At 51.7% G+C, this 12,708-nt stretch overlaps 1 protein-coding gene across 1 annotated transcript in view; it reads right to left on the bottom strand.

Moving 5' to 3' along the window:
• Nucleotides 1-1,515: 1,515 nt before the first annotated feature.
• Nucleotides 1,516-12,708, bottom strand: part of LOC147086425 (small conductance calcium-activated potassium channel protein 3-like) — a 154,452-nt gene continuing 143,259 nt past the window's right edge. Inside the window, exon 8 of the mRNA XM_085978530.1 lies at nt 1,516-7,560. Within this exon, the coding sequence (XP_085834656.1) occupies nt 7,279-7,560 (282 nt within the window). The 3' untranslated portion in view covers nt 1,516-7,278. The remainder of the gene's footprint in view (nt 7,561-12,708) is intronic.

Here is a 12,708-nt window from a genome sequence, read left to right as displayed (position 1 = left end):
AGATTGGTAGCCATTTGTAGTGTACATTAATTGACCCCATTGTCCTAGATTGGTAACCATTTGTAGTGTACATTAATTGACCTCATTGTCCCAGATTGGTGGCCATTTGTAGTGTGCATTAATTGACCCCATTGACCTAGATTGGTAACCATTTGTAGTGTACATTAATTGACCCCATTGTCCTAGATTGGTAGCCATTTGTAGTGTACGTTAATTGACCCCATTGTCCTAGATTGGTAACCATTTGTAGTGTACATTAATTGACCTCATTGTCCCAGATTGGTGGCCATTTGTAGTGTGCATTAATTGACCCCATTGACCCAGATTGGTAGCCATTTGTAGTGTACATTAATTGACCCCATTGGCCCAGATTGGTGGCCATTTGTAGTGTGCATTAATTGACCCCATTGTCCTAGATTGGTAACCATTTGTAGTGTACATTAATTGACCCCATTGTCCTAGATTGGTAGCCATTTGTAGTGTACGTTAATTGACCCCATTGTCCTAGATTGGTAACCATTTGTAGTGTACATTAATTGACCTCATTGTCCCAGATTGGTAGCCATTTGTAGTGTACATTAATTGACCTCATTGTCCCAGATTGGTGGCCATTTGTAGTGTGCATTAATTGACCCCATTGACCTAGATTGGTAACCATTTGTAGTGTACATTAATTGACCCCATTGTCCTAGATTGGTAGCCATTTGTAGTGTACGTTAATTGACCCCATTGTCCTAGATTGGTAACCATTTGTAGTGTACATTAATTGACCTCATTGTCCCAGATTGGTGGCCATTTGTAGTGTGCATTAATTGACCCCATTGACCCAGATTGGTAGCCATTTGTAGTGTACATTAATTGACCCCATTGGCCCAGAGTGGTGGCCATTTGTAGTGTACATTAATTGACCTCATTGTCCTAGATTAGTAACCATTTGTAGTGTACGTTAATTGACCCCATTGTCCTAGATTGGTAACCATTTGTAGTGTACGTTAATTGACCCCATTGTCCTAGATTGGTAACCATTTGTAGTGTACATTAATTGACCTCATTGTCCCAGATTGGTAGCCATTTGTAGTGTACATTAATTGACCCCATTGTCCTAGATTGGTAACCATTTGTAGTGTACGTTAATTGACCCCATTGTCCTAGATTGGTAACCATTTGTAATGTACATTAATTGACCCCATTGTCCTAGATTGGTAGCCATTTGTAGTGTACATTAATTGACCCCATTGTCCTAGATTGGTAGCCATTTGTAGTGTACATTAATTGACCCCATTGTCCTAGATTGGTAGCCATTTGTAGTGTACATTAATTGACCTGATTGTCCCAGATTGGTGGCCATTTGTAGTGTACATTGTTTTTGTCCCAGAATAAATGAGTGACCCATTATACATACATACATCGATATATATCGATGCGAGTCAGAGTAACAGGAAGCAACTTATACAGACACACGCTGAATAATCCGCGGAAAGTAGCTGAAATTAAATCATCACCAGGCGAGAGAAGAATGTTACTTTCACTTTGCTTTTAATCGATCTGACTTAAAGGGATAAATCAAATCCCGAACTTTGGCTGAACCACTTTTTAAAATACTTTAAAATTTGCCGTACAGATAAAAAAATAAAAAAATCTCTAAGAGTCTGACCAAGGTTAGGGTAGTTGGATATTGCAAACAGTTATCCAGGCAGTTAATAGAAGGATAATTCTAGCTTTTAAGCCGTGCAATTCTAAACAAGTTATCATTATATAGTCCCCTACTATCGACTGTTACCTGATTTCCTCCGTGCTGCTGATCGTGGTTTGTCACTGCCTTTATCCACCCCCGCCACACCTCTATTCCTGTTTCCCCTTCCCTGTGTCAATGGCCTCCTTCACTCACTCGGGATGATATCGGAGACTCGGGCAACAGGCGGAATCACATTTGCCGCCCGTTACATGCTTGACATTCTGTTCCAGTCAATGGAACTGAGTATCATGCGGGGCGTGTGAGCTCTATTCTCTCCTCATTGTCCCTCATAAACACTCAGTCTCCCCGCGCACGTCCCCCGTCCTACACACCCTCACTGGATTGGAATCCAGACTCATCGCACCGTCTCCTACTCCTCAACCATCTACAAGATGCACTGCAGCAACTCGCCAAGGCTTCTTCGGCAGCACCTCCCAAACCCGCCACCTCTTCCACCTAGAAGGACAAGGGCAGCAGGCGCATGGGAACACCACCACCTCCAAGTTCCCCTCCAAGTCACACACACCATCCCGACTTGGAAATATTTCGTCGCTGGGTCAAAATCCTGGAACTCCCTCCCTAACAGCACTGTGGGAGCACCTTCACCACACGGACTGCAGTGGTTCAAGAAGGCGGCTCACCACCACCTTCTCAAGGGGCAACTAGGGATGGGCAATAAATGCCAGCCTTGCCAGCGACGCCCACATCCCATGAACGTATTTTAAAAAAGACATCCGTTCCCCAGGATCTCAAATCACATTCCCGCCCATTTCCAATTCCCCCCCTACCCCTACTATGCTTAGCTGGTGATTCCACTCTATGGTCACCACCTTCCTTCAGACCCCCTTCCTGCTCACAACCTCCCGCGAGGCAATGAAAAGCCCATTTCTATCAGCTCTTTGAGCCCGCACTCTCTCCACGACTTTTGCACGTCTGCCCACCTTCTCACATCTCTCCCCTGGTCGGGACAGAATGCCAGATTGTCTGTCCTCTGTTCGGTGGTCTCTCTCCCACCTCTAGCCTTCAACATAATCTCTCTGTTGCAACCTCTCGTCTCTATTTGTCGACCCTACTGAGATCAGCGCTTCTCTGAACTCGTCTCTCGTCCCTCCTAAGCTCCCAATCCGCCCCCACCTCCCCCTGCCGCCCTACACAACCTTCCTGCTCCCCGCAGCCTCAGTGTTGAAATCCAGACTCATTAGATTAGATTCTCCTAATCTAACTCATTCCTCCTCCAGACCTCAAACGTGTGGATATTCTTCCCCTCATAGAGTCATGGAGTTATACAGCACAGAGAGGCCCTTCGGCCCATCGTGTCCGCGCCGGCCATCAAGCCCAGTCTATTCTAATCCCATTTTCCAGCACTTGGTCCGTAGCCTTGTATGCTATGGCATTTCAAGTGCTCATCTAAATGCTTCTTGAATGTTGTGAGGGTTCCTGCCTCTACCACCCTTTCAGGCAGTGAGTTCCAGATTCCAACCACCCTCTGGGTGAAAAAGTTCTTCCTCAAATCCCCTCTAAACCTCCTGCCCCTTACCTTGAAACTATGCCCCCTGGTTATTGACCCCTCTACTAAGGGGAAAAGTTCCTTTCTATCTACCCTATCTATGCCCCTCATAATGTTGTACACCTCAATCAGGTCCCCCCTCAGCCTTCTCTGCTCTAAGGAAAACAACCCCAGCCTGTCCAGTCTCTCTTCATAGCTGAAGCGCTCCAGCCCAGGTAACATCCTGGTGAATCTCCTCTGCACCCTCTCCAATGCAATCACATCCTTCCTATAGTGTGGCGACCAGAACTGCACACAGTATTCCAGCTGAGGCCTAACTAGCGTTTTGTACAGCTCCATCATAACCTCCCTGCTCTTATATTCTATGCCTCGGCTAATGAAGGCAAGTATCCCATATGCCTTCTTAACCACCTTATCTACTTGTCCTGCTGCCTTCAGGGATCTATGTACATGCACACCAAGGTCCCTCTGATCCTCTGTCCTTCCTAGGGTCCTACCATTCATTGTGTATTCCCTTGCCTTGTTAGTCCTCCAAAATGCATCACCTCACACTTTTCAGGATTTAATTCCATTTGCCACTGTTCTGCCCATCTAACCAACCCGTCTATATCATCCTGTAGCCTGAGGCTTCCCTCCTCGCTATTTACCACTCCACCAATTTTCGTGTCATCTGCGAACTTACTTGTCTCTCAGCCTCTTTTAAAACCTGCAGGTTTTAAAATCCAACCGTGGCTTCCAAAAGCTACTTTTCTCCTACTCTTTTCAATCTTGGTGGGATCCTTGCACTGCGGGTCTTTGTTGTTTCGGCTGCCCAAACCCCTACCCCACCCGCATCACCCCCCCCTCCCCTCCCAGCCTGAGGCCAGCGACATGACCGAGACAAGGACAGGAGGAAAGGTATACAGTGACCGAGTCAAGTACCCAAACACCAGACAATCCAGGGCTGCCACTAGCATCTGCGGCAGTGCAAAATCAGTCACACGGGCTCTTGGCAAGACGGGCAGGAGAGGGCATGCCAGAGAGGGCAGCAGCTTTGGACATCGTGATCCGCACCTCCCATAGAATCATACAGCACAGAAGGAGGCCATTTGGCCCATCGTGCCTGTGCCGGCTCTTTGAGAGAGCTGTCCGTCAAAAATCTCATCATCGAGAAACTACCTATGAAATAACACTGGACGGCCAGCTGGTGGCGCCGTTCAGGGAGTATAAATACTCGGGCATTGGCCCCAGCTTTCCAGGGACATTTTGTAAAGACAAGGAGCTAGTGAAGTACAACTAGACTTCCATGTTCTGAAATAAGTTGATTAAAGCCTCGCTTTATACTCAAATCAAGTGCGTAGTGAGTTTAATTATGTCACTGTCCAATTAGTCCCACAGCACCATTACCTTAGCCCTGAATTGCGTTCCATCAGAATGCCAACAGGAAAAAAAGGGAAATGCTGATCAGGTTAAGAAAAGTGACAGAGGGCGGGGAAATCAACAAGTGGTGGGCAAACAATAGCAAATCTGCATTCAAATTAAAATCTGTCTTTGGTTCGGAGAAGGAGTGGGGTGGGGGGGGCGGCGGGGGGGAAGAGGGGTAAAACCAGCCAGGCTTTCAATTCCTGGTCGCCGTCCGGTGATGCTGCTGGGGAAGGTGAGGTGCCGGCCCGGACACTGGGGGAAAAGGACAGGCTCGGCCGCGATGCCTTCCAGGGGCGAATAGCCCTCCGTCGCTCACCGTCTGGGCTCGTAATTGAAGAATGGGGCGAGGGTGGGGGGGGTGGCAGTCAATGCCTGTGGTGCCTGTATCTTCCCCTGGCCCCCCCCCCCCCCCGCAGTGTGAGTCAGGAGAGGGTGGGGGGCGAGGGGAGTTAAAAAAATGTAACCACACTGTCACCCACTCTGGTTTACACTCATTTTTCACACAGAATGTGGTCTATTGCCAGCCCTGGACAGTTTAACAGCTGCAAAAATACTGAAGCAATCCGCCATACAGATATCGAGTGAGTACAGATACTGTTAATGTGTCTTAAATCCCTTAAAGTGTCTTAAGTCCCTTTGGGTTTTTTGACATCCTCCTCCCTGTAGTCAGGTTAACCTCTCACGTCTTCTTTTTATGAATAAAAGAACGAGGCACCGCGGAGGCAAGGTGCAACTACATTTTCTTGTTGCGGCCACGAATGGCCTGTTTCTGTGCTGTATATTTCTATGTAGCAGTCTCTCTGCCCTTTAAAAAAAAACACACCTTTTGAAAGCGTCTGAGAATGGTGTCTCCCTCTCTCTCTGTCCCTCCCACCCACCCACAGCGCAGCGACGCCGCTCCCCGTTCAACTTGCTCACACCACCCCCAGCAGATCGGCAGGCAAAAACCTTTGCATCAAATCTAATTCATCCGCTGCCGTTGCATCGTCGTGGGAGCAGAAGGATCGTGGCCGCCGGTTCTTTAATAATTAAAAAAAAAAACTCGCTGGAAATGCCAGGAGAGAAGCCAAGTATTTTTCTCCCCTTCGCACCTGCTCATTGGATGATTTCCTCCTCGGGAATCTCTCGTCTTTTTCTGTTGAATCGGGATGGATGACCAGTTAATCTGTTTTTTTCTAGGTTGAGGGGGCTGGGATGGGGGGGTGATGTTGGCCCCAGGACACTGGGGAGATCTCCCCCTAGCAACAAAGGAGGCCGTTCAGCCCATCCACAGCTTGGCTGTGGGATCTTTAACATCCACCCAGACAGGCAGTCTGGATGGGGCACTCGGTTTAATCTCGGCACCTCCGACAGCCCATCACTCCCTCAGTACTGCCCCTCCGACAGTGCGGCGCTCCCTCAGTACTGCCCCTCCGACAGTGCGGCGCTCCCTCAGTACTGCTTCTCCGACAGTGCTGCGCTCCCTCAGTACTGCTTCTCCGACAGTGCGGCACTCCCTCAGTACCGCCCCTCCAACAGTGCGGCGCTCCCTCAGTACTGCTTCTCCGACAGTGCTGCGCTCCCTCAGCACTGCCCCTCCGACAGTGCAGCGCTCCCTCAGTACTGCCTTTCCGACAGTGCAGCGCTCCCTCAGTACTACCCCTCCGACAGTGCAGCGCTCCCTCAGTACTGCCCCTCCGACAGTGCAGCGCTCCCTCAGGACTGACCCTCTGACAGTGTGGCGCTCCCTCAGTACTGCCCCTGCGACAGTGCGGCGCTCCCTCAGTACCGCCCCTCCGACAGTGCGGCGCTCAGTCAGTACTGCCCCTCCGACAGTGCAGCGCTCCCTCAGTACCGCCCCTCCGACAGTGCAGCGCTCCCTCAGTACCGCCCCTCCGACAGTGCGGCACTCCCTCAGTGCCGACCTTCCGACAGTGCTGCGCTCCCTCAGTACCGCCCCTCCGATAATGCTCCCTCACTGCTGCACTGGAGCGTTGGCCTGGATCATGGGCTGAAATCCCGGAGTGGGTCTAGAACCCAGGGCCTCCTTCATGCGACGGACCGAGCCAAGCTAAGCCGGGCAGGGTAACGCTGAGAGTCACACCCACCGGTGAAGAGGCATGGTGTCTGTCACTCGTCGTGTTGTGCTTATTTTGTTTTATATATTTTTTTGTTATTATATATATATATCTTTTTTAAAAAATCGGTTTGGCGACAGGAACGCTCCTGATTGGCTTCTCCTCTCCTGGTGACGAGCACGGTTTCTGTTGTTTAAAAACAACTGGGTCTCCGCTCCTGTTGAAAGGCAATCCTCGTGTCCACTCCCTGGCCAGCGGGATCAGCCCTGCGCCCAGCACGCTCGCCGTCCTTGCTTCGGAACTGAACGCGTTCCCGTTCGCCTGGCTGCAACTTGGAAGGAGCTGAGGGTGTGGGGGGTTGCAGCGGAGAGGGACGGCATGGAGCATCTGCACCCCTTCGAGCCAGTGCGCGGGGGCCGAGTTCGACGAAACCTCTGACCCCTGTCTGCCCGCGTCCTCGTCTCTTCCTGTTCGTGTAGTCAGCCGGGAGGAGGGTGGTGAGGGGGGAAGTGTGTGTGGGGGGTGGGGTGGTGGGGGAACGGAAAATCGATCCCGGTCCAAGGTTCGGGGGGGCCCTAACAGCTGCTGGAGCTGGTGCAAGGGGTCGGGAAGGAGGCAGAGCTGAGTCCCAGCTGGCTGTCGGAGCGCTGGGAGCCGCCCTGGGCACTGCCCGCCTCGGCGATGGCGCTGAGGAGCTGCTGCTGCTGCTGGCGCAGGGTGTTGGCGATCATGCCCGGCAAGGCGTGGAAGCTGCTGGTCAGCCCCTCCAGCTTGTTCTCCAGGCTCACGATCTGCTTCTCCAGGTCCTCGCCGCGATCGTTCAGCTCTGTGATCAGGTCGTACATGATCGTCTGCATCTGGGACGGACACACACACACACACACACAAAGAGCAGTGACGTTTAGTATCAGAGCTGCTCGGAGGGATGGTCAAGAGCTTTTGCAGCATTCCTCCTATCCTCATCTCCGCGTTCCTCTCCCTCACCAATACCACCGACTCCACCTCCTTAGCATCGCCCATCTCAGCCCATCTGCTGCCAAAACCCTCACCCATACTTTTTCCACCTCCAGACTCCCGACAATTCATAACAGCTCGAGCCCACTCCACCATTCACTAAGATCATGGCTGATCTTTTACCACTATCCCCATATCCCTTGATTCCCTTAATATTCAAAAATCTATCGATCTCTGTCTTGAATATACTCAACGACTGAGCCTCCACAGTCCAATTCAATCCAATTCCAATTCAAATGCTTTATTGGCATGAAAGTTTACAGAGAACCATATTGCCTCTGGGGTAGAGAATTCCAAAGATTCCCCACCCTCTGAGTGAAGAAATTCCTCCTCCTCTCAGTCCTCAATGGCCGACCCCTTATCCTGAGACTGTGACCCCTGGTTCTAGACTCTCCAGCCAGGGGGAAACAGCCTCTCAGCATCTACTCTGTCAAGCCCTGTAAGAATTTTGTCTGTTTCAATGAGATCACCTCTCAATTCTTCTAAATTCTAGGGAATATAGGCCTAGTCTACTCAATCTCTTCTCAGAGGACAATTCCCCCATCCCAGGAACCAGTCTGGTGAACCTTCGCTGCACCACCTCTAAGGCAAGTATATCCTTCCTTAGGTGAGGAGACCAAAAGTTCCACTGTTCCTCTGGCTGGCTCCCACCTACCCACTTCAGCTCATCCAAAACTCTGCCGCCGTTTTCCTATCTCGCACCCAGTCCCGTTCACCCATCACCCCCTGTGCTCGCTGCCCCCGTGTCCTAACTCACACCCAGTCCCGTTCACCCATCACCCCGTGCTCACTGCCCCGTGTCCTAACTCACACCCAGTCCCGTTCACCCATCACCCCCTGTCCTCTGCTGCCCCCGTGTCCTAATTCACACCCAGTCCCGTTCACCCATCACCCCCTGTGCTCACTGCCCCGTGTCCTAACTCACACCCAGTCCCGTTCACCCATCACCCCCTGTGCTCACTGCCCCGTGTCCTAACTCACACCCAGTCCCGTTCACCCATCACCCCCTGTGCTCACTGCCCCGTGTCCTAACTCACACCCAGTCCCGTTCACCCATCACCCCCTGTGCTCACTGCCCCATGTCCTAACTCACACCCAGGCCCGTTCACCCATCACCCCTCTGTGCTCACTGCCCCGTGTCCTAACTCACACCCAGTCCCGTTCACCCATCACCCCCTATGCTCACTGCCCCGTGTCCTATCTCGCACTGAGTCCCGTTCACCTATCACCCCCTGTGCTCGCTGCCCCCGTGTCCTAACTCGCACCGAGTCCCGTTCACCCATCACCCCCTGTGCTCACTGCCCCCGTGTCCTAACTCACACCCAGTCCCGTTCACCCATCACTCCCTGTGCTCACTGCCCCGTGTCCTATCTCGCACTGAGTCCCGTTCACCCATCACCCCCTGTGCTCACTGCCCCCGTGTCCTAACTCACACCCAGTCCCGTTCACCCATCACCCCCTGTGCTCACTGCCCCGTGTCCTAACTCGCACCGAGTCCCGTTCACCCATCACCCCCTGTGCTCACTGCCCCGTGTCCTAACTCGCACCGAGTCCCGTTCACCCATCACCCCCTGTGCTCACTGCCCCGTGTCCTAACTCACACCGAGTCCCGTTCACCCATCACCCCCTGTGCTCACTGCCCCGTGTCCTAACTCACACCCAGTCCCGTTCACCCATCACCCCCTGTGCTCACTGACCCGTGTCCTAACTCACACCCAGTCCCGTTCACCCATCGCCCCCTGTGCTCACTGCCCCCGTGTCCTAACTCACACCCAGTCCCGTTCACCCATCACCCCCTGTGCTCACTGCCCTGTGTCCTAACTCGCACCGAGTCCCGTTCACCCATCACCTCCTGTGCTCACTGCCCCGTGTCCTAACTCACACCGAGTCCCGTTCACCCATCGCCCCCTGTGCTCGTTGCCCGTGTCCTAACTCACACCCAGTCCCGTTCACCCATCACCCCCTGTGCTCACTGCCCCGTGTCCTAACTCGCACCGAGTCCCATTCACCCATCACCCCCTGTGCTCACTGCCCCGTGTCCTAACTCACACCGAGTCCCGTTCACCCATCACCCCCTGTGCTCACTGCCCCCGTATCCTAACTCGCACTGAGTCCCGTTCACCCATCGCCCCTGTGCTCACTGCCCCGTGTCCTAACTCGCACCGAGTCCCGTTCACCCATCACCCCCTGTGCTCACTGCCCTGTATCCTAACTCACACCCAGTCCCGTTCACCCATCACCCCCTGTGCTCACTGCCCTGTATCCTAACTCACACCCAGTCCCGTTCACCCATCACCCCCTGTGCTCGCTGCCCTACATTGGCTTCTCGTCTGGCAACACCTCGAATTTAAAGTTCTCATCCTTCTGTTCAAATCCCTCCATGGCCTCAACACCCTCCGACATGAATCAGTCATTCATGAAAGAAAGACTTATGAAATAATACTGAGCGGCCTGCGGGTGGTGCTGTCCAGGGAGAGTATAAATACTCGGGCACGGGCCCAGCTTGCGCAGGACATTCTTAACAGGAACTAGTGAAGGACACAACTAGACCTCCATGTTGTAAAACAGTTGATTAAAGCTTTGTTTAACGTTTAGACCAAGTGCCCAGTAGTTTTCTTACGTCACCCTCCCTATCATTGTGATCTCCTCCATTGTGTTGGCAGACAGAAAGCAAAGAGTTGGAATAAGCGGGTCTTTTTCTGAGTGGCAGGCAGTGACTAGTGGGGTACCGCAGGGATCAGTCTTTGGGCCCCAGCTATTCACAATCTATATTAATGATCTAGACAAGGGAACTAGATGTAATATCTCCAAAATTTGCAGACGACACAAAGCTGGGTGGGCGTGTGTGCTGTGAGGGGGATGCCGAGAAACTCCAGGATGATTTGGACAGGTTGGGTGATTGGGCAAAAGCATGGCAGATGCAATATAACGTGGATAAATGTGAGGTTATCCACTTTGGTGGCAAAAACAGGAAGGCAGATTATTATCTGAATGGCAATAGATTGGGAGAAGGAGAAGTGCAACGAGACCTGGGTGTCCTTGTGCACCAGCCGCTGAAGGTAAGCATGCAGGTGCAGCAGGCGGTTAAGAAGGCAAATGGCATGTTGGCCTTCGTAGCGAGAGGGTTTGAGTACAGGAACAAGGATGTCTTGCTGCAGTTGTACAGGGCCTTGGTGAGACCACATCTTGAGTATTGTGTGCAGTTTTGGTCGCTTTATCTGAGGAAGGATGTTCTTGCCATGGAGGGAGTGCAGCGAAGATTCACCATACTGATACCTGGGATGGCAGGAATGACGTATGAGGAGAGATTGGGTCGATTGGGCTTGTACTCGCTGGAGTTTAGAAGAATGAGAGGGGATCTCATTGAAACTTATAAAATTCTGACAGGACTGGGCACACTAGATGCAGGAAGGATGTTCCCGATGGTCGGGGAGTCCGGAACCAGGGGTCACAGTCTAAGGATAAGGGGTAAGCCATTTAGGACAGAAATGAGGAGGAATTTCTTCACCCAGAGAGTGGTGAACCTGTGGAATTCTCTACCACAGAAGGCAGTAGAGGCCAATTCATTAAATATATTCAAGAAGGAGTTGGATGTATTTCTTAAGGCTAAAGGGATCAAGGGATATGGGGAGAAGGCAGGGACAGGGTACTGAACTTGGATGATCAGCCATGATCGCATTGAATGGCGGAGCAGGCTCGAGGGGCTGAATGACCTTCTCCTGCTCCTATCTTCTATGTTTCTTCTATGTTTCCTCCACCCCTAAAACCCTCAGAGATCTCCGCTTTCCTTCAATTCTGGCCTTTTGCGCATCCCCCACTTCCTTCGCTTGGCGGCCGTGCCTTCAGCCGCCTGGGCCCTCAGCTCTGGAATTCCCTCCCTAAACCTCTCCGACTCTCCTCCTTTAAGACACTTCTCAAAACCTACCTTGGGAGGTTTTACTATGTTAAAGGTGCTGTATAAAATGCCAGTTGCTGTTGTTGAAAGTCACTATTGAATTTGCGTCCACCGCCCTTTCAAGCAGCGCATTCCCGATCACAACTCGCTGTGTGAAACTATTCTCCTCATCTCCCCCTGGTTCTCTCTAAAGGTGCTGCCTGACCTGCCGAGCGTTTCCAGCATTCTCTCTTTCTCTTTCAGATTTCCAGCATCCGCAATATGTTGCTGGTTTTCTTCTACATGAAGTGAGTCAGGGCTCTTTACTCCGAGTCTAATGTCTGCTGTCCCTGAGCTGGGAGTTCTTGATGTTGACGCCATATTGCAAAAGGAGGAAAATTCTGCCGTTCCCAACGCTCACATACCTCGATCCAGTTCGATATTCACAAAGTACCACTTGAAATGAGATTCCTTCTTTACATACATAAGACGTAGGAGCAGGAGTAGGTCATTTGGCCCCTCGAGCCTGCTCTGCCATTCAATAAGATCATGGCTGATCTGATCTTGGCCTCAACTCCACTTCCCTGCCCGCTCCCCATAACCCTCGACTCCCTTACCGTTCAAAAATCTGTCGATCTCCACCTTAAATATATTCAATGACCCAGCCTCCACAGCTCTCTGGGGAAGAGAATTCCAAAGATTCACGACCCTCTGAGAGAAGGAATTCCTCCTCGTTTCCGATTTAAATGGGCGACCCCTTATTCTGAAACTATGCCCCCGAGTTCTAGATTCCCCCACGAGGGGAAACATCCTCTCTGCCTCTACCCTGTCAAGCCCCTACACTGAGACTCGTGCCTGTAATTTACATTAGACACCTCACGGTGGAGCCATGCACCCATGAAATAAATCACTGGCGCCTCTCAGCACTGAATCTCAACACTTCACAACATAACACTGTTAATCTGACAACAGGGCACCTAACGGGCACAGTGTCAGCCACTGCCCTCACAGCCATTCCCCCCTGTATATCTCACACTCCCCTCCCCCTGTATATCTCACTCCCCCATTCCCCCCTGTATATCTCACTCCCCCATTCCCCCCTGTATATCTCACTCCC

This window comes from Somniosus microcephalus, unplaced genomic scaffold (genome assembly GCF_052327205.1).
Source record: "Somniosus microcephalus isolate GS21.2 unplaced genomic scaffold, FLI_Smic_1.0 unresolved_chr7, whole genome shotgun sequence".
NCBI lineage: Eukaryota > Metazoa > Chordata > Chondrichthyes > Squaliformes > Somniosidae > Somniosus > Somniosus microcephalus.
This window is presented reverse-complemented; position numbering and strand designations above follow the sequence as displayed.